The 22,412-nt window shown below is 35.4% G+C and overlaps 1 protein-coding gene across 4 annotated transcripts in view; it reads left to right on the top strand.

Annotated features, from left to right (window-relative positions):
* The window catches only part of BAZ1A (bromodomain adjacent to zinc finger domain 1A), an 88,625-nt gene that overhangs the window by 52,664 nt on the left and 13,549 nt on the right, over nucleotides 1–22,412 (top strand). For 3 of the 4 annotated variants that reach the window (XM_064292392.1, XM_064292389.1, XM_064292391.1), the window contains 14 exons: nucleotides 1,972–2,071; nucleotides 2,712–2,878; nucleotides 4,873–4,968; nucleotides 5,706–5,844; nucleotides 7,109–7,255; nucleotides 12,012–12,107; nucleotides 12,226–12,450; nucleotides 13,851–14,016; nucleotides 15,045–15,158; nucleotides 16,891–17,015; nucleotides 17,778–18,365; nucleotides 19,513–19,676; nucleotides 20,390–20,544; nucleotides 21,867–22,015. In XM_064292392.1, coding sequence (XP_064148462.1) covers nucleotides 1,972–2,071; nucleotides 2,712–2,878; nucleotides 4,873–4,968; nucleotides 5,706–5,844; nucleotides 7,109–7,255; nucleotides 12,012–12,107; nucleotides 12,226–12,450; nucleotides 13,851–14,016; nucleotides 15,045–15,158; nucleotides 16,891–17,015; nucleotides 17,778–18,365; nucleotides 19,513–19,676; nucleotides 20,390–20,544; nucleotides 21,867–22,015 — 2,431 coding nt within the window. The remainder of the gene's footprint in view (nucleotides 1–1,971; nucleotides 2,072–2,711; nucleotides 2,879–4,872; nucleotides 4,969–5,705; nucleotides 5,845–7,108; nucleotides 7,256–12,011; nucleotides 12,108–12,225; nucleotides 12,451–13,850; nucleotides 14,017–15,044; nucleotides 15,159–16,890; nucleotides 17,016–17,777; nucleotides 18,366–19,512; nucleotides 19,677–20,389; nucleotides 20,545–21,866; nucleotides 22,016–22,412) is intronic. The other variant, XM_064292388.1, reaches the window with a different exon arrangement.

Here is a 22,412-nt window from a genome sequence, read left to right as displayed (position 1 = left end):
GAAGGAGATCAGGCAAAACACAGAACAAGCCAAAGAACACACAGATAAACCAACAGAGGAACTTAAGGTTATACAAGACCATAATGACAAATTTAACAGGCTGCAAGAATCCATAGAGGGACAGCAAACAGAAATGCAAAAGATTAACAATAAAATTTCAAAGTTAGACAACTCAATAGAAAGTTATAAGAGCAGAATTGAGGCAATGAAAGTCAGAATTAGTGAGATTGAAGATAAAGTACTTGACACCAACTTATTTGAGGAAAACACAGATAAAAGAATTAAAAAAAAAAAAAAATGAAGAAACCCTAAGAATTAAATGGGACTCCATCAGGAGGAATAACCTACAAGTCATTGGAGTACCAGAAGACAGGGGGATAACAGAAAATACAGAGACAGCTGTTGAAGATTTGTTCAACAATGACAACAAAACTATAAGGGAAAGGAATGTTTATAATGGAAACAAAAAAAAAAAAAAAAAAAACCTGTTGCCGTTGAGTCCATCTGACTCATAGTGACCGACTGTATAGGACAGAGTAGAACTGTCCCATAGGGTTTTCAAGTAGGGCCTGGTGGATTCAAACTGCTGACCTTTTTGTTAGCTCTGCTCTTATCTTATCTTATGTCACCAGGGTTTCATTAGAGAAGGACAATATAGATTGAGGACTATGTTTAATTCTTCTGTGCTCCCAATTTTCTATCTGTCTCAAAACCTTAATAAGGAATCCCTCCTCCCCGCCCCCTTCAGTCATTACCATTTTCTAATTCAAGGAACAAGGACACTATGAAAGTTTCTGGAGTTAGGCAAACCGATAGCTAGGTGGAGTCACCTGAGTTGGAGAAAATTTTAGGTTTTCTAACCCTTTTTCCTTTTAATTCTCTCCTACCCTTATTCTGTGCATTCTGTTTTGTTCTTATCTTCTGCTAGTTATGGATTTCTGATGACTAACAGCTAATAAGCTAAGTTCCCATTGTTTCTAAGTATAGTTGGCAGCACACAATCATCATGATTTAGAAATTTATTAAACAGTTCTTTTAAGAGCCTCTTCCAGGATCTGGGTTAAGTCCATCTTGTTCCTTGTTCCCCTTCTCCTTCTGTCACTTTTTTTTTCAATACTTTCTCAACTGCACACTTCAGGTTTTTCTACCCCAAATGAAGCTTGTTTTCCTCTTGCAAATAATTTTCCATGTATTAAGTGGGTTTTTTTTTGTTGTTGTCTCTTGTTCACCATTGTGCTTAGTACTGCACCTGGTACTAAGCAGGTACTCATATATTCAAGTGAATTATTTATGTTTTATTACATTAAAATATAAGAGATAATAAGAATATCACAAGCAGGAGAGACATTGTTCTCATGAGAAATAAAATGCAAATAAGGTTTTAGGATTGTTTAATATTGGCCACAAGAATGTTTAACATGTCTTTCCTCTGTCTCTTTCATATTTTATATTTATACCATCTAGTTTACAAGGTAACCTGGAAGTTTTTTTTTTCTTTTTCTAATGCACATTTTTAAGGGGCACACTCTCTGTCTCTTGTGTCTGTCTGTTTCACTCTCTCTCCCTATATATAAAAGAACCCACCACCCACTGCTGTTGAGTTGATTCTGACTCACAGCGACCCTGTAGTACAAAGTAGAACTGCCCCATAGGGTTTCCAAGGCTGTAATCTTTACGGAAGCAGAGTGTGTGTGTGTGTGTACACACACATATCTCCATATAAAATTAATTGTTTCTCCTGGAAGGTTCTTATAGTAATTTGTAGAGCTATAGAATTAATATTCAGTGTGTTACTGTGATTCAAGTTATTAAAAGTTCAGTTATGCTTTAGAATAAAACCTCGTTTTATTGAAAGTAGGTATAATTGATAAGGGCGTTTAAGTTTTTGTATTTTTCTTACTGTAAGAACAAGGCAAACTATCAGTTTGTAAATGTGGTTCTACAAGTTTAGTTTTTTGGTTGTTTTTTTAGGAGGAGAGCATTGTTAATAAACAGACTGTTACAGGATATAGGAACAAAACTGCTAAAGAAAGAGACAGGCTTTTAAAACAAGAAGAAATGAAATCTTTGGGTAAGTTTCAGCCTTCTCTCCAAAATCTGTTCAGCTATAAGGAAGGACTTTTTTTAATTGTGCTGGGATGGGGGGTGTTTCTAAAATCGCATATTTCTGGTTTATTATTTTGAAGTAAGTAGCTCTTTTCCTCAGATAACTGTGTATTTTTAAGGTAAACCAGACCTGTTCATCTCTTAATGTGATATTTCAAGGTGTAGCACATCCCCGTTAAACTGATATAATGCTATATTAAGCACAAGTTGGAGTTTCCAGGGCTTGCAAACTGTTATGGGCCATCACTGATTCTGAAACTGGAATGTACATAAAAGTCATGTGAGGATCTTGTTAAAATGAAGATTCAAAATTAGTAGGTCTGGGTAAGGAATGAGATTCTGCATTTCTGACAAGGTGACAGCTCACTGCTGGACCATTCTTTGAGTAGCAGGGCTTTCAAAGGCAGGGATTGTTTGTCCCAATGCAGTAATGGTCTTAAACCTAGCCAACTTGCTTTTCCCATTTAAATCAGCTGCTGGCTGCTTCCAGGAATTTACAACCACTGTGAATCTCTTTTGATCTAATTTAACTATAAATTATTTTAGGGATTTTTTGTTGTTGTTTGATATATTAAAAAATGCCAAGTGTTGTTCGACCTCCACAGCTTCTGAAAAGGCTAAATTAAAAAGAGAAAAAGCAGACGCCCTAGAAGCAAAGAAAAGAGAAAAGGAAGATAAAGAGAAAAAGAGGGAAGAATTGAAAAAAATTGTTGAAGAAGAGAGATTAAAGAAGAAAGAAGAAAAAGAAAGGCTTAAAATAGAAAGAGAAAAGGTATTCATTTGAGTATAATAGCTATGTTCTCTACATCCTTTACAAATTTAAATTGAGTTGATTTTCAAATGCCTTTACCTCTTTTATTCAAATTTAGTTATGTATAGAGCACTCATAAACAACTGTATGGTTTATCTCCCTTTGCTTGAAAAATCTAATGAATGATTTAAGATTCAATATATATCTATACACCCTAACATCTCACTTAAAAACTCTTTTAAAATGTAATTCTAAAGAATAAAGACTTATTATTTAGACGTCCAAATTTAGGGACGATGATATGCGTAAAGCTTTTAAAGGTAAAATAATTACAGTGTTCTTATTCTACTTAAAAATAGCCTTATTTGTCTGTCATAACATGGTGTTCTAGCAAATCTTGATTATCATCTTCAGTGGTAGATACTTCTTATAGAATTCTACCCCTGGTTTCCATGCTTTCTCCAAAGTCAATCATTTTATTACTTTTCTGGGGTATTCACAAGTACCCCAAAGCAGGGAGGATAGGGGAGTGTAATACATGTCCACTTCAGAAAATATAGAGGACAAAAAAATCACCCATAATCTCAGTGGTAACATTTAGAGATAGCACTGTCAATACTTAGATTAATTTTTCTAGTTTTTATTCCATACCCTAAAAATAGATAATCCAACTTTTACACTTCCGTGTCCTTTTTTTGTTTGTTTAAAATTATTATAAGCATTCCTTCATGTTTTGCATTTTAAATAAACTGGAATTTTTAGTAATTGCAAAATAATTTATCAAATAAGATATCCAAGTGCATTACAGGTTTTTGCTCATAAATAGTGCTACTATCTTCAGATTTGTGCATAGAGTCTTCCTTTTTTGGATTATTCCCCAGATAAATTTGTAGAATAATAGATCAGAGGATAAGGACATATATTGTTAAGGGTTTGTCAAATGTGTTGTGCTTATTTATACGCTTACCAACAGTAAATGAGAATGCCTATCTTATTATATCCCACAAGAATTATTTTTTGAGGTGAAAACTTATTATTTCAGCAAAGTACTCAAAGCACAGTCAATAAATGCTGTAATTATTTAGGAGTTTTACAATGAAAATTTGATAAATGCACATCTGTTTGCTTTTGGTGTTCCTAAACACATTTCAAAGGAATGAAATAACATGAATGCATATTAAATATATTTATTGGAGAATATGATAATGAAATATTTTATGTGCACTCTGCTTTTTCAGGGACTTTTTAGAGTCGGTATTTACCTTGTAGTTTCAAATACCACTAGTAAGAAATAAGGGTTTCAAAAGGCCAGGTGAGCAAGAGAAATAGCCTGGATTGTAAAAGAAAGAAATCTACCAACTGTATTTTATTACTGTTGCTTTTACTCACTGCTCCTTCTGTGTGCCTCCAGGTTGTTATGAGGTCCAAATAAATGAGTCTTGAAAACACCAAATGTATTACAAATATAAGGTGAAGTTTTAATATTAGTCAACCTAATAATTTATTAACTAGTTTGCCAGGATCTAATTGATTTGAAGCAGGGAGAGAGCTGCTATAGTAAGATGTGAATTAACATTCAGGAGGTGCTATGTGCCAGGCATTTTCATTCTTTGTACAGTTCCGTCAGGTAGGTATTATTTTGATCAGTGTTTCTAAAACTTGAGCATGCATCAGAATCACCTGAAGGGCCAGTTAAAACACACATTGCTGGACCCCAATCGCAGAGTTTTTGATTCAGTAGATCTGGGGTAGGGCCCAAGGACTTGCATTTATAATAAGTTCCCAAGTGATGCTGATGCTGCTGGTTCGGAGACCACACTTAAAACCATGGATTTAGACCAACAGTATCAAGAAGCAACAACGAGACAAAGTAAATAAAATACAAGCTTTTTTACTCAACCAATTGGTTAAAGATAGGAAATGGGATCATAAGAGTAAATAGCTCTGCCATTACCTGCCATGTAAAGAGCTTCTTATAAAGTTTTATAATAATTTTTATTAACCTTTTATTTTAGGAAAGAGAGAAGTTACGTGAAGAAAAGCGAAAATATATGGAACACTTAAAGCAGTGGAGTAAACCTAGAGAAGATATGGAATGTGATGATCTTAAGGTATGGCATTTTATGTGATGTTTGGGAGACACCTGTTTCATACACTCTGTGTGACTTTGCTGATGAATTCTTACCTTCCTTTTTTCTACATATTTAACTGAAAGGAAATAACCCAGTTAATACTCATAACTGGAGATCTAAGGTAGCATTAGTGTTCTATGATAGGGTTTGTTAATGATTCTTACTCTGTAGAAATAAATGATCAGTTTGTGTGATCCTTGATAATGCAGTAATCACTGAGGCCATGCATGCATTTAGCTTGACTGCTAAGTAAGGATTTTGCCTGTCTCCAGAAATTACTAAATTATCCAAACCAAGCTGATCGATCTTAGCTTATATGGAATCATTTTTAAGTAAGTAGGTGGTAGATTAATTCTCTTCTTTATCTCAAGGAGATAATATTGGAGACAATATTGGCACAGCTAATGGTTTGATCTTAGAATCTAGGTTAAGAATCCCTCTTAACTAGTACATGTACTCATAGATACCCTTCAACCTAAAGTTATGCTTAGTTTGAGAAAGGAAGAAGTCCCTAGGGACTGTGATTTAATAAAGTTAGAATAAGGCCAGGACATTTTGAAAGTTTTGAAAGTTCTAAAGGTAGTATTGATTTAGGGGTGAGAAACACTAATCTACATGGAATAATTATTCTTATTAGGTAAAGAATGTATCTTATCTGACTTTTAGGATTTCCTGTACTAGATTCAAATAGTTACATAAATAATTTAATTTTGCAGGAACTTCCAGAACCAACTCCAGTGAAAACTAGACTACCTCCTGAAATCTTTGGTGATGCTCTGATGGTTTTGGAGTTCCTTCATGCATTTGGAGAACTTTTTGATCTTCAAGATGAGTTTCCTGAGGGAGTAACCCTAGGCAAGTGTTCCAGTTATCTATTGCTGTGTAGCTTCAAAGAACAAATTATCTCAAAGTTCTGTGGGGGTTGATTGTTCTTAGCTGTCTGGTTCTTTCTTGGCGTTTTTCATGTGGTTATAGTCAAAAAGCAGGTGGGACTGGAGCCACCTGAAGGCTTGACTGACTAGATGTATAAGATGGGTTCTTAGCACATCTGTCTGGCGCATCAGTGCTCCTCCATGTAGCCTCCCACTCCAGTAGAGTATTCCCATGTGGCAGCTGAGGGCTCCAAGAGGCAGAAGTAAAAACTGCAAGCCCTCTTAAAAGGATAGGCCTGGAACGGACACAACATCATTTTTACCATATCCCATTGATCAGAGCAGCTACGGGCCAGTCCAGATTCAAGGGGGTGAAAGAATAGACCCCACTTCTTGATGAAGTCATATGTATGTGGGTGCAGAGGGAAGGAATTTATGTCAGCTGTATTTGGAGACAAGTTATTGCCTACCTTGTATTTGTAGTTCAGTTCCCGCGTACTTTTACTTTGCATACATATCATTTATTAGTATGAGGAAGGATTTGGGTCACATTTTGGATTTTTAGCTATCAAATAGCAAAATAATTTTCTTAAGATCCATGTAGAGAGCCTCAAAGATAGAATTGTAATGGCACTCTTCTGTTTATAAAAGCGTTTTCTTTAGAAGGGCTTCACATTCTCTCGAGTACTCTTTATGAGCGAGGTGAGGCATGAATCATTGTGCCTTACGTATCAAGAAGGTCTAAACAATGCTAGTTTAGGTAAACTAGGTAGAAGCTAGGTGATGAATTAGATGGCAGTACTAGGATGAGAAGTTCATACTGATGACGACTGCCCCTGTGCACTGTCTGGTAAACGCTAATGCCCCACACACCTATCGAGAATAGTGGGACTGTGGTTTTTGTCATCTTTGCATTGTTATTTGAATTAGAATAAAATTAAAATTCTTTAAATGTGCCTTAATTTGGATATTAACTTTAAACTTAGATGAAATATATTGGTGTACTAAGGCTATTTTGGCTTTTTTGAATGTGAGGACTTGGGTTTATGATTTTGTTTATTATAATTGTTACACATTGCTTTTTGATTTTTTTGTCTTGGATACTACTTGGTTCTACTTACATAAATGGGCATTTTAAAAAATAGTTACACAGGGTGTTGTTGATTAAAATGTTTGTTATTCCAATGGAGTTGTTTTTTTAGTATATGAACAGAACTTTAAATTCATTTTAAACATTTTATTCGCAGAAGTGTTAGAGGAAGCTCTTGTAGGAAATGACAGTGAAGGCCCACTATGTGAATTGCTTTTTTTCTTCCTGACTGCCATCTTCCAGGCGATAGCTGAAGAAGAAGAGGAAGTAGCCAAAGAGCAAATAACTGATGCCGACACCAAAGGTCAGAGTTCAGATTATTGTTCATTGAACTGATAGTAGCTTTGTAGGAAAACTAATTTTTGAAGGTTATTTTAAAAGTACTTGGCTTTTACAGTTGTAAAATACAGCTGTTCAGGTTACTTGATTCGGAGTCATTTACTAATGATGTATTATAAGTCGTTTTATAAAAACTTTGTTTTAATGCAACCTGTTTTTGATGACCTTAAGGATATTTTCTCCTCAATCTTGCTCTTTATTCCTTTCCATTTTTTCCTATGATTTAGGAGCATTATAAATTTCATTGATTGCTATCTGTAATCTCAAGAGATTCTGCTAAATAACTGGTTTTTTTTTTTTTTTTTTTGCTCCCACTTAGGAAATATTTTGTTACTATTAATATTTTGAATTGAAAATAATACTGCTGGTTTTATTTCACATCTGGTGGTTTTTAAGTCAGAATTAAGTGAAATATTTTTCTTTAATATCACTAATTTGAACTAGAAATTTTGCTTTTTAAGTTATATGCTTTTAAGTATTGAGAGTTAGTGTGTAGTAGATGTTAATGGAGGAATAGTTCTCGGCAAAATTTTGTTTTCAAAACATAGAATATGTTCACTATTTTGTTTAGAATTTACCTCATCAAAGGGCATTTTAAGCGTTTATATTTAAAGAGATGGATTTGCTTCCTGAATAATCTCTATTATTATTATGGAACCCTTGGGTGGTGCAAATGGTTTATGTGCTCAGCTGCTAACTGAAAGGTTGGAGTCCACCCAGACACACCTCAGAAGAAAGGCCTGGCGATTTTCAAAAAATCAGTCATTGAAAACCCTATGGAGCATAATTCTGCTTTGACACACGTGGGGTCACCATGGTTAGGGATCAGCTCAACAGCAATAGTTTATTATTATTATTATTAACAACTTTGTCCCATATGAGATTTAAAAAAGAAAAAGAAATGCATTCCAATCAGAAACTTGATTAAACAATACTTGTGTATTATGTAAAAATTCACGGAAAGAAGTAATTTGGGAAACGTGTGTGTAGGGAGGGACATGCTGGTGACAGAATGTTTGTGCAAAGAGATGGAACATTCCTCTGTTCAGAATTTATGTCGGTCTTAGTTAACTTGAGCTCATCTTCCATTATGCCTAATCACTAAAACAATAGGATATTTATGAGTATGCATCAGATGTTGGTTGCCTTTTGATTTTGCAGCCTGAGTCAAGCAAATTATATCCTGTAGCAGTGGTGCTAATCACCATACATCATTCATCAAGGCTGTTCTAGCAAGATGGCCCCTGTTGCCTTCTCAGTATACTCAAACAAGACTGCTATATTGTGTGTGTACAAAGCAAAAAAAATCAGGTAGTAAAGGAACACAATCAATAATTTTATAAAAGCAAAGATAGAAGGGTAAATGATATTTATAAAACATTTAAAGATTTTCTAAGATGACAAGTACCAGCATTAAAATGGATTTCCTAAGACAATGTAGCAAATATTCCTTCTTTTAGCTATTAGGTTATATTAATAACCAATAATATTATAGTCATTGATGAAGTTCTGACCTTAATACAAGACATAAAGCTATATTTAGTTAAGAACTTAATCAGATGAATTTTGTAGTTTTGAAGCCTGATTTAAAAAAAAATGGAGTGAGAAGAAAATTGAGTGGGAAAACCAGCTAGTGTCAGGGAAAAGTATATAAGTGACTGTTAGTGATTTATATTATTACCGTTACATTTTCTGTACCTGATTTGTTTGATCATAGTGTTTATAACTCTGTTCCTATACAGGACTGTCTATAAATACAAAGTCTGTCTCTCTGAATAAGTATTGACCACTAAATAAAGGGCTTAATGCTCTGTTTGAAAATATTTATTTAAAATTTAGAAGAACATAAACATACCTTGGAATTTTTTACTGTTCTCTCACTTTCCTATTATCAGCCACATTTTACTTGGTTATTTCAGATTCAGTAAGGGCCCTAGATGGTTTCCTTAGGTACAGCTTTCATATTTTCTCACATATTTCTTCCATCTCTTCTTCTCACAATCCTCCTGAACATAATTGAATTGTCAGATGGGGTTGAATATTCTTTTCTCTTATCAGTAAAGAGTTGTCCTGCTATTAGTAGCAAGGGAGAAATTGTGCAGAATGAATTTATCTTAGTGATGACAAAACTGACATTCGGTGAGGTTATTTACCGAAGATCACATAGCTAGTAAGTGATGTAAGGCACTATATATGCATTCTTTCATTTAATACTCACGTCACCGTGTAAGGTAGGTATAATTATTTTCTGCATTTTACATATAAAGAAACAGAAACTTACAGATTTTAATTAACTTGCCTAAAGGTACATGGCTATTAAGGAAGTGATGGAATACAAACTCTAGTAGTCTGATCTAGAACATCATAATGACTGTGCTATATTGGTCATAATATGGCAAAAAAGTGGAAATTTTGAATATTTGTTTCCCAAGCATTGCCTATAAAGTTAGCTGTGTTCAAGGAGATCTAATTTCTTTGACCCTTGATCTCCCTGTTTTTATATCATATCTTGGAAATTTTCCCCATTAATGTTTTTAAGTTTTGTATTAAATATATCGATTCTCCTCTTTAGACTTAAATCATGAACTTAAAAGCTTTCCAAAATACGAGAGCAAGAGTATCTTCCTTATATAGAATAGTTTTGAATATTTGCTCATTCCATTGTTTAGTGTTGGAATTATGTGTTTTTTTAATTCTGTAGGGTCGCTATTAGTCAGAATCGACTCGACGGCAATGGGTTATGGGTCAATTCTAGATTGGAGCCCTGGTGGCACAGTAGTTAAGAGCTCAACTGCTAACCAAAAGGTCAGCAGTTTGAATCCACCAGCCGCTCCTTGGAAACCCTGTGGGGCACTTTTTCTGTGTTCTGTAGGGTCACTATGAGTCAGAATCGATTTGATGGCAACAGGTCTGGCTTGGTTTAATTCTAGATTATAATTAAGATAAATGTATCTGTCTTAGGTAGTAGTAACATCCTGGATACAGGTCAGCTATATTCTCTTGATACAATGTACCATGCTGTGATGTAGAGACAATGAGTGACTTTCTCTAAGCAAATTCAAGAGCGATACTTAGTTTCTCAGAAGTGTCATTTGGTAGATACTTAACTTAAAGAATATATATAACACAATTGAAAGTAAACTCTAATTTCACTGGTTGTTCATTTCCTTTGACCTAGGAAATCTTACTTACTATAGATAGTATAGATTGAACATGGTGATTACTGCAAAGGAAGAGAGCCAGCTCACTTTTATAGGTGGTATTTAGGACTGTTAATTTTAGAGTGCCTATTTTTTTTTTATTAATTTAATTTGGCTTTATATATTAAAAGAAATTTCAGAATGTCATACGTCTAATATTTCCCTGGTGAGGAAGTATATAATGTCTTTCATTTGGCCTAGGAATAAATTCAGCATATATGTAAAGTTTAATCAGACAGCTTCTCCTTTTACATCTTTTATCCTCCTTCCATGCGTTCCTGTTTGCTTTAAATGTAGTTTTTAAAGTGTCAGTGATTGTGATCAGACATGATCCCATAGCTGCCTTCTTCCTTTAGTGAAGAACAACATTTCTGTTCTCTAAGGTTCACTTTTTCAGCTTGTGGACTTTGGGAAGGGAATCATAGAGTAAAAGGTTAAGGAACCCCAGAAGTAATTCAGCCCAGTGGTTTCAAACTCTAGGCCGTGGAACCCTCTAAGTTCCTTGGTGCCACTGCAGGAGAGTTGGAAAGATGAATAGACAGTATGCTCACCTCTGTTTCCCACTTTAAGAAGGGCATGTTTTATATCTTTTATATTGGGCTTCCAAGAAATTCTTGGCTTAAAGAATTGGAAAACTGATGATCTAGACTAACCCATTCCTTTAAAAAGAAAGAAATTCCAGTTAAGTGACTTGTCTAAAGGCTACATGTTATCTGACTTTTAGTCTGAGGGTGTCTACTATACTGTGATATAACAGATTTTTGGAAAGCTTAAGGTTTTTCATAAAAGTTTTAGGACTGATTTTTTTTTTAATCTAATGTATTTTAATTAGGAATAACCTATATATTAATGCTTTAAATATGTTTGTGCCTGTGGATTTGCTGTTTGGTCCGATTTGTAAGATAAGCAGTGTTTTCAAAGCTAAATCAATTTATTTCAGAAAATACAGAGAAATCTTCCCATTGTTTCTTGGATTGGAGAATTTTCAAAATAAAAACAGGAAGTTTTTTAGTAAAGAAGATAAATCAGTGATTAAGCAACAACAGTGCCGTCTTTATAGTTCTTTTAGCGCTTTCTCTGTGATGATTTTATGATGATGACAACCTATACTTTGTTATGATTCAATCTTAAAGTGTTGGTAAAAGATTGGGTAGCTTTAAATAGATTCCGATTTTCAGAGTAGGCTTTTCTAAGGTTATGTTGTGTGAGGGGGGTTGATTTTAATTCTAAAGTACATTTTACAATTTTTTTTGGAATGCGTCTGTGCACCTTGTTGGTAACTTGGAAGTGGCCTTCTCTGTTTAGTAGGGAACATGTGAATATGTAGTGCATGTTTTAGGACCTACAGTTTCAGGTGGGGACTAGGCAGAATGTGAGTAATGCTGGTCGTACTTAGTGTTGATTCTGTTGAGGTTCCTGAATGGTAAGCTGTTTGCTCTTTCTCTCATCATTTTAAAAGGGCGTTATTCCCAGATATTGAACCTTTGATTTCACTAGAATAAAGTGTTTATTTCCTTAAAGATTTAACAGAGGCTTTGGATGAAGATGCAGACCCCACAAAATCTGCACTGTCTGCAGTTGCATCTTTGGCAGCTGCATGGCCACAGTTACACCAGGGTATGTGTGGGCTTTATTTTTTTGTTTGGCTTTTTAATTTTATAAAGGTACATTTTACATCCCGGAGTATTTATTGTTTATATTCTAAGAGACTGTTTCATTTTTAACAACTTTATAGGCTGCAGTTTGAAAGGCTTGGATCTTGATAGCTGCACTCTCTCTGAAATCCTCAGACTGCACATCTTAGCTTCAGGCGCTGATGTAACATCAGCAAATGCAAAGTACAGATACCAGAAACGAGGAGGATTCGATGCCACGGACGATGCCTGCATGGAGCTTCGCTTGAGCAATCCCAGTTTAGTGAAGAAGCTGTCAAGCACTTCAGTGTATGACCTGACACCAGGTAAACTTGGCGAGTTGGAATTTGTATAACACCTCCTACCCTCTTATACCCAGAGAGCTAAGCAGCTGACCACAAGAAATTTTAGATGATAATCAGTTTTAAGAGAAAGCAGTCTTTAAAAAAAATTATTGAATACAAACGGTGACCTAAATTTGAACTACTATCGTTATTCATGTTAACTTTAATTATTTATTATTTTTTCTCTTTTAAATTTGTATTTTCTAATATTTTCAAAATTCGTTATTAGTCTACTACATTTACTAAGTCTAGAAGAATAAGTGAGAATTAACTAGCTTTTATTTCCTTTTATTCATTAGTATATCAGAATTTTAAATTGTAGCTGGTAAATTCTGACATTTGCTTTAATAAATGTTCAAAGTATGAAAAGCAGTATATAAAGTTGAAAGGAAGTATTTTTTCACTTCTTTTAAACAATAGATTTTTAACGTACAAATGTAGTTTAATGTAGTATACTTTTAAAAGAAAACATCTAATAAAACTGGAATACCTTAATTCCTAACATCTGTATGTTGTTGTTGTTAGTTGCCATTGGGTTGATTCCGACTCATGGTGAACCCATGTGCGCAGAGTAGAACTGCTCCATATAGTTTTCCAGGCTGTGACCCTTCAGAAGCAGATCACCAGGCCTGTCTCCCAAGGCACCTCTGAATACATTCACACCAGCAGCCTTTTGGATAGTAGTCGTGTGCTTACCCATTTGCTCCACCCAGAGTCTCTGAACATTTGTATAGTCTTTATAATTTACAGTGGTGCTATTGTGCAGTCTTTTCAGAGTAGCAATTTGCCTGTCATATTTTTTCTTAATTCATATGGTAGTAATTTAACTTTGAACATCATACATGAGCCTAAAAGTTAAAACTTGAAAAATAATTTTGTAATTAGAATAATCTTCACATCCATTTAACTAATACATATGGTAGTCATTAGTATTTTAAATGCCCTGTACATCAAACTGTTAAATAGGATTCAAAGTTGCATTTTTCTGAAGTTATGCCATTGATTTGTTTGACCCAGGACTTCAAACCAGTTCATTCCAGTTTGAACCCATGCTGAGAATTTGTCTTTGCACCCAGATATACTGAATCAGAATCTACAGTTTAACAAGATCCCTAGGTGATTCTTATGTATAATAAATTGTGAGAACCACCGCTCTACTAGTGGTTCTGAGAATTGGTCCCTAACCAGCAGCGTGCATCTCTTGGGAACTTTTTAGAAACGCAGATTCTCAGCAGATGTTCGAACCAAAAGAATCTGGTTTGAAGTCCTGGTTTGACCGTGATAGACTTATCATGCGTTTTCACATTGAGCCACAAATTAAAATTTTTCAAAAAGAATTCCTTTTTTTGTTCATTGAAAAGTTATTTACCAATTTTTGACAGGGGAAAAAATGAAGATACTTCATGCTCTCTGTGGGCAGCTACTGACTCTAGTTTCTACGAGGGATTTCATTGAAGATTATGTTGATGTATTACGACAGGCAAAGCAGGAGTTTCGGGAGTTAAAAGCAGAACAACATCGAAAAGAGAGGGAAGAAGCAGCTGCCAGGTAAGAAATACTTACAGTCAGTATGTCAGTGAGAGCTGTTTGTTCCTCTACATCCAGAACCACATTGTACTATATTGTGGTTTCACATTGTGCCATAATGTGGCATTGGCTCACACTGGTGGTTGGTGGCCTTACTTAGAAGTTATTAATTCATATAAACCAGTGTTCATTGCAACCGCACTATTCACAGCAGCCAAAAGGTGGAAAAAACAGATGACTGGATAAACAAAATGTGATATATATGTCTATATAATGGAATATTAGCCATAAAAAAATGAAGTCCTGATACATGCTACAATATGGGTGAACCTTGAAAATACTATGCTGAGTGAAATAAGTCAGTCACAAAAAGCCAAATATTGTATGATTCCTCTTACATGAAATATCAAGAACAGACAAATGTATAGAGACCAAAGTTTATTAGAGGTTACCAGGGAGGAGCTGGAGAGAGGTGAAAAGAGGGAGTCGTTATTTAAGGGCCACTGAGCTTCTATTGGAAACCCTGGTGGCGTAGTGGTTAAGAGCTATGGCTGCTAACCAAAAGGTCAGCAGTTTGAATTCACTAGGTGCTCCGTGGAAACTCTATGGGGCAGTTCTGTTCTGTCCTATAGGGTCGCTATAAGTCAGCATTGACTCCATAGCAACAGGTTTTGGTTTTTTTGGAGCTTCTGTTAAGAGGAATAGAAAAATTTGGAAATGGATAATGGTGATATTTGTATAATGTGATGAATGTGACTAATGTCACTGAATTGTCATGTGAAAAATGTTCCCACTGCAAATACTTTGGTTTATGTATATGCTTACCACAATTTAAAAAAAGAAAATCTGGGGGGAAAAGTTAGAAATTGATTACTACGTTACGGCTTTGTGATAACGTTTAGACCATTTTCCATAACTTCATGATTGAAGTTAAGATGCTAAAGTGTCTTTGTACCAGGTAGTCATTTTCCATAACTTCATGATTGAAGTTAAGATGCTAAAGTGTCTTTGTACCAGGTAGTCAGTAGTATCTTATTTTTAACTTTTAGAATTCGTAAAAGGAAGGAAGAAAAACTTAAGGAGCAAGAACAAAAAATGAAAGAGAAACTCGAAAAACTAAAGGAAGACGAGCAAAGAAATTTGACTGCAGATATATCTGTTGGGTATGGCTTGAATTATACTGCTCATCCAGCTTTGTTTATTCATGTTAACTAACATATGTAAAGAATAAAAGTTGGGCACCATGAACTCTAAAATACTTTCAAAATTTTAGAAAATCAGTTTTTTATGAGCACATAATAATTGTTAATGAGCTTGTGAAATTTGTATATGACAGTCTTAAAGTGTATGTGTGTTATGTTAAAGAAATTTTTGTTTTAGGCTTCTTTTAAGGAATCTAGAGGTCATTTTCTCATAGAATTAATGTTATAAATTATAATTTTCCAACAAAATGTCAATAGGCTATTTTTAATCAGTAATTTAATATTTCTAGCATTGATAGTAGTTTATGTCCCCCAACACCACCACCACCATCACAGGTTTATATTCTGTTTCCAAGAATTCCTCTGGGCCTTATTGAGGAATAGGATGAGATTGGAGGTTTTGATAGAGGGATAGGGACAAGACGTCATTAGCTTAAGTAATTCAGTGACTGCCTGCGTATTTTGTTGCATTTTGAAATATTTGGGGTGGGGGATTAGCTATGAAAACGTGTGAGAAGCTTTTCCACGTGGGTAGATAAAAAACCATATTCAAATTTAATAGAAATAATCTTAGCAGAAATTCTGCAGTGAAGGTTCTGGAAATTGCAGTATTCCAAAATTAGTGTATTGACTTTTGATTATACATGTGTATAAAATACCTAATATATCTTAAGATCATAGGTCACAAATTTGAAACGGCTGTGTGAGTCCCTGGGTGGTGCAGGTGGTCAAATGCTCCACTACTAACCAAAAGGTTGGCAGTTTGAACCTATCCAGAGGCATCTCTGGTGACAGGCCTGGCGATTTGCTTCTGAAAGGTCACAGCCTTGAAAGCCCTACGAAGCAGTTCTACTCTGCACACATGGGGGGTCGCCATGAGTTGGAATCAGCTTGACAGCAACCAACGATGACGTATTTTGTATGCGCAGCAACAGTACTTTAAAAAATTGAATTCGATACCTTAAGAAAAATTAATAGATATGACACCTAAATTGACACCAAATTAAAAATAGATAAATTGAATGGCATCAAGGTTTAAAACTTCCGTGCTTCAGAGGACATTATCAAGAAAGTAAAAAGACAGCCCACTAAGTGGGAGAAAATATTTGAAAATCAAATCTGCTAAGAATCTAGCATCCAGAATATATAAACCATATATTGGTTAAGAGCTACAGCTGCTAACCAAAAGGTCGGGAGTTCGAATCCACCAGCCACTCCTTGGAAAGCCATGGGGCAAATTATACTCTACCTTATAGGGTCGCTATGAGTTGGAATCAACTCGCTGGCAATGGGTTTGGTTTTGGTTTTAAGGCCAGGGGAAGGAGTGAATGGGGAGTGACTGCTAATGGGTATGGGGTTTCCTTTTGGGTTGATGAAAACGTTCTAAGATGTTTACATGTCACTTCTTCAGGCAAGCTTTTCTTTATCCTGAGATCAAAGATTTGGTTCTCTTTAAATGAACCTTGAACTTCTCCTTTCTAGTACTTATTACCTGTTTTAATTTTATTACTGTTTATGTAGTTACTTGTTCCTCTGTTTCCTCTGCCAGCCCCTAAACCCCGTGTCATCAGCAATTGTGCCCATCTTTATTCACTGCTTCCTAAGTATAAAGCCTGGTATTTCATAGTCAGGCAATAAATATTTGATGAAAAATTATGTATTTGTTAATGAATATAATCTTCTTATCCTTAAGGGAAGAAGAAAGGGAAGATTTTGATACTAGCACCGAAAGCAAAGAAATCGAGCAAAAGGAACTAGATCAAGATACAGTCACTGAAGATGAAGATGATCCAGGATCACATAAAAGAGGCAGAAGGGGTAACACTGAAATTACTTAAGTGCATGTTTATTTGTTTTTAATTGATAAGTCATTTTATTACCTCAGGGATTACATTTATGATTCCAGGGCATGATTTTTGGTTTCTTTTAATGCTTAATTCATAGCAGTGATACGTTTTTAAAATGATGAAAATTTTGCTGTGAAGTGGTTTTAGAAAGTCGTATTTGTATGCTGAGGATGAGCTCTTTATTGCAGGAGCTGTGTTACCTTAGAGCAGGGTTAGTAAACTATAGCCTATGGGCCAAATCTGGCCCACCACCTGTTTTTGTATGACACAAAAGCTAAAAATGGTTTTTATATTTTTAAATGGTTGAAAAAAAATCGAAACAAAGTATCTCTGACACATGAAAATTATATGAAATTCAAATTTCCGTGTACATAAATACTTATTGAACACAGCTGTGCTCGTTCATTTACATATCTTTGGCTGCTTTCACACTACAGTGGCAGAGTTGAGTAGTTGTGAAGAGTCCATATGACCCACAAAGACTGAAATGTTTGCTACCTGGCTCTTTACAGAAGTTTGCTGACCCTTGCCTTAGAGGAAGGACTGAATAGATATCGCAGGATTGCGAACAAGCTCTGCCACACTCTCCAGTATGGAGATCACAGACTGTGTGTGGACCTTTAAATTTAAGTGTATTCATTCCTTACTAACTTAGTAACTTGGAGTAGCTTTATATCTTATATTTTTCTAATAAAAATTAAAAATATGATGATAGATGTTATTTCAATTATAGGAAAAAGGGGGCAAAATGGATTTAAAGAATTTACAAGGCAAGAAGAAATCAACTGTGTAACAAGAGAGCCTTTTACTGCTGATGAGGAAGAAGCTTTGAAACAGGAACACCAACGAAAAGAGAAGGAGCTCTTAGAAAAAATTCAGAGCGCCATCGCCTGTACCAATATCTTTCCCTTGGGCCGCGACCGCATGTATAGGCGATACTGGATTTTCCCTTCTATTCCTGGATTGTTTATTGAAGAGGATTATTCTGGCCTCACTGAAGACATGCTGTTGCCTAGACCTTCATCATTTCAGAATAATGTACAGTCTCAAGATCCTCAGGGACCCACTAAAACTGGAGGGTCTGAATCTACCTCCAACATTGACCGAGGCCCACATGATGGTTCTGTGCAGCTGCCAAAACCAGTGCATAAACCAAATCGATGGTGCTTTTACAGTTCTTGTGAACAGCTAGACCAGCTTATCGATGCTCTTAATTCTAGAGGACATAGAGAAAGTGCCTTAAAAGAAACTTTGTTGCAAGAGAAAAGCAGAATATGTGCACAGCTAGCTCATTTTTCTGAAGAGAAATTTCATTTTTCAGGTAAGTTTTCACTAAAAATTGTTTTCTTTATTTTTTCTCCCTATAGTCTCTGATCAGGAGTCCCTGGGTGGCCCAGATGGTTAAGCACTTGACTACTAACCGAAAGATTGGCAGTTCAGACTCACCCGTAGGTGCCTCAGAAGTAAGGTGATCTGCTTCCCAAGGGTCACAGCCTTGAAAATCTTACAGAGTGCAGTTCTACTGTGCACACATGGGGTTGCCATGAGTCTAAATCAACTCATTGGCAACTAACAACAAGTCTCTGGTCATTGAGGATTTACCATTTTTTTCAAACTATTAGAGATATACTTAAAATATCTTACCTTTCATTTGGACCATAAAATACCTTATCTTTCATTTGGAGCACGTGCTCAAAGTTTGCAAGTTAGAGTTTGGGAATGTATTTCTTTATAAAAACAAGGTTCTCTAGATTCTAACTATGAAGTTCCATTTGGTTTATGAGGAACACATCTGACAGCGTTGAGAAGATACAGACTCTTCCTGATGGCCTGATTCTTTGATCAGTAGACTAAATGCCCAAGGCTCTAAGGCTGCCATGAGTTTTAGCGATCCGATAGTGAGTGGGATTACTCAGTAAGCGTTTTGGCTGAGGGTCCAGGAATAGGTTCCATTAAAGATCACTTCTTTGGAAATGCACTGCAAGGGCAGATAAAGTAGCAGCATTTCCCATTTGATGGCTAGTCCGTTGATAACAGTTAAGAGAAAGCTGTAATGCATTTTTAGGTATAAGTTTTGTATTACTATATCAGATTCTCTAGAGAGCTGCTTAAATTTAGGGGCTTACCATGTTCTCTTCAGGATTAAAAATTGTAGATCACAGTTCTTGAATGTAATTTCTCATTTGCCACCTTCATTCCCCCCCCTTTCTTATATTTGAATGTTTATGATCCATTGTTTTAAAATGTTATCACTTATCTAAACCAAATGAAATCAGTGACTTGAAACTTCATATATTAGGTTACAGAAGGACTTTAGAATTAATAGCAACCTAACTTTTGTTGGGGGGAGCGTTTGAGAATTTACAAAGAGCTTTTGTATCCATTATCTCAACATCGTAGCAGTCATGTGGGGTAATTATATTTTTTAATAAGAAAATCATAATAAAGGTATTTGATTATTGTTTCAGACAAATCTCAAACTGATAGCAAGCCTATGTATAGTCGGGGAAGATCTTCCAATGCATATGATCCATCTCAGGTGTCTGCAGAAAGGCAGCTTGAATTGAGGCTTAGAGATTTTCTTTTGGACATTGAAGACCGAATCTACCAAGGAACACTAGGGGCAGTCAAGGTTTGTGCCTGTTTCATTTTTAGTTTGTTTAATTTGCTTGCCCCAGAATTTTGGCTGTATTTGTTTGTTTATACTATATAGGCAAGGCATGTGTATTTTAAACAAACACCAGAGAATGGTATTTTTTATGAAAACTAAGATGGATAGATTTTTAAAAAATATACCATATGATTCTCTGGAAACCCCGGTGACATAGTGGTGTTAAGTGCTATGGCTGCTAACCAAAGGGTCAGCAGTTTGAATCCGCCAGGCGCTCCTTGGAAACTCTATGGGGCAGCTCTACTCTGTCCTATAGGGTCGCTATGAGTCGGAATCAACTCGATGGCACTGGGTTTGGTTTGGGTGTATGATTCTCTGCTTTCTTAAGCAGAATTGAATGAACATAGTGGACCTTCTTAATATTAATTTGGAAGTAATTCATACTTGATATGTGCATTCTTTGCTATCTCACTCTTTTGTTACTATCAGATAACCAATCTTAGAATTATTTATGATTTCTCTTTTTTAGATTCTGAGTAAGGTTCTAAAGCTTTCACCTATGAGTGATGTGAATTTCATACTGGCCACTCAGTAACCTTATTTTTAGATCCCTTTTTGATTCTCAATCTGCTCTAGACTGTCCATGAATTTTTCATGTATACAGTGAACTTCATACCTCTTAGGAGCAGCATATGCCATTTTTTTAGGGTTAGTAAATTTGGCTTTCTTTCCAGGTTACAGATCGACACATCTGGAGATCAGCCTTAGAGAGTGGACGGTATGAGCTGTTAAGTGAGGAAAACAAGGAAAATGGTATCATTAAAACTGTGAATGAAGATGTAGACGAGATGGAAATCGATGAACAAGCAAAAGTCATAGTAAAAGACAGGTAAAAAAGATTTTTTCTAAAGTAACCATCACTTTTTTTGTCTTATTTGTAAGTCTTTGGAGTATATTTCTTTATTAAAGTGTATTTCTTTATCTTCAAAAAATTGTTTTCAGAACTTCTTATGAGGACCTTAATGCTAGTAACTACTGAAATGATGATTTCCCAAACCTCAGGATCTTTCTTACTCCACTTTGTACGAATGCAGCCAAAAACCCAACCCAGTAAGATCAGCATCATTTTTTGAGGGCTTTTTTAAAAATCTTTGAACTTAAATTTTTATTAATTTCAGAAAGTAACTTTATACAATCCATTTTTTCTTCTCTGTAGGAAGAAAACTTAGTAAGTTGTGGTAGACTTAAATATTCTTTAAACTTAATCAGAATCTGTATCTCTAGATAGATAGATACTTTTACTTTTTCAGGGTTATTTTGAATAATATATTACCTTAAGAAGTTTATATTCTAGAAGAGAATGGTGGGGAAGCATTAAGCTAGCAATTATAAAACAAGGTAAGGGCTCCAACAGAAATGAATACAGAGCACGGAGTACCGTGGAAGACAGTGAAGACAGTGCTAGTGGAAGTGACTGTGAAGCTCAGACCTTAAAAAAAAAAAAACACCCATTGGCAGTTGAGTTAATTTCGACTCATAGCAACCCTATAGGACAGAGGAGAACTGCCCCCTAGAGTTTCCAAGGAGCACCTGGTGGATTCCAACTGTGACCTAAAAGTAGAAAAGATAAAAGCCTGGGAGGAAAGACCGCATGTCCTGTACAAAGGTTTTGAATAAATGAGTTTGCACTTTTAAATGATCATTTTAGCTACAGTGTGGAGATTTATTGCAGAGGAAGCAAGATTAGAGGCTAATGAATGACAACAGCAATGTGTTAAAAAAAAATTAGCCTAGCCATCCTTATGAAAGGGGGGAGAGCACAGTTGGCAAATGTAGAAAGCGTGAGTTATTTGCTTAAACATACAGTAGTCAGGAGGTAGCCATAGTGCCCTCCTCAATAAAAGTTAAAGCAAAAGAATATAAAGGTAAGCTGAGATACTTACCTGTTTAAACCTACAGCATTACCTCCCTAAAACCTTTCCTGGAAGCCTGCCTCATCTACTTTCCTTCCTCCAAATACTTGCCCTTCTATCCTCCTATATGACTTCATTCATATTTAATTTAGCTCTTGATTCATGTATTTATCTCCTTTACTTACTAGCTCCTTGAGTTTGAGGAAACTTTCTCATACAGGTGCATTTGAATGAATGAGTGGGCCCAAGTTTCACCTGATAGCTAAGTATCTTAAGTTCTTTATTGTTTTAATTGTAGACTTTTGGGGATAAAAACAGAAACTCCAAGTACTGTCTCAACTAACGCAAGTACACCGCAGTCAGTGAGCAACGTGGTTCATCACCTGGCAATGGCACTGTTTCAAATAGAGCAGGGCATCGAGAGGCGTTTTCTTAAAGCTCCACTTGGTAAGGGATCTCTTTTTATTTCCAAATATTAATATTATGTCTTAAATAGTTTTGAAATTGCGCTTTGATTAATAGAACTTGACTGACTAACATAATGAACTAACTCAAGTTGAAATAACTTGAAGGTTGTATTTTCATTCAAAAATATGAGTTCTTTCAGGTGAGATTTGTTTTTTAAGTAATGCATAAGTACCATTTTTTAAAATTCATTCTAGGTTTTTTTCCTAAAGCATTTGCTCTATTCAACCCCACAGTTATGTTCTAAACATTTTTTGTTTGTTCCTAACTTTTTAGCTAAATGTGCCCATTCTGTAGTTCATTCACTAAATGCCTACTGACTGTGCTTAGACCCTCCTTGTTGCGTTTTAAGACAGATGCCAGTTTTTGTAACAAGTTT

The sequence above is a fragment of the Loxodonta africana genome, chromosome 10, assembly GCF_030014295.1.
Source record: "Loxodonta africana isolate mLoxAfr1 chromosome 10, mLoxAfr1.hap2, whole genome shotgun sequence".
NCBI classification, from domain to species: Eukaryota; Metazoa; Chordata; class Mammalia; order Proboscidea; family Elephantidae; genus Loxodonta; species Loxodonta africana.
The sequence above is the reverse complement of the archived record's forward strand: the minus strand, read 5'-3'. Positions and strand labels throughout refer to the sequence as shown.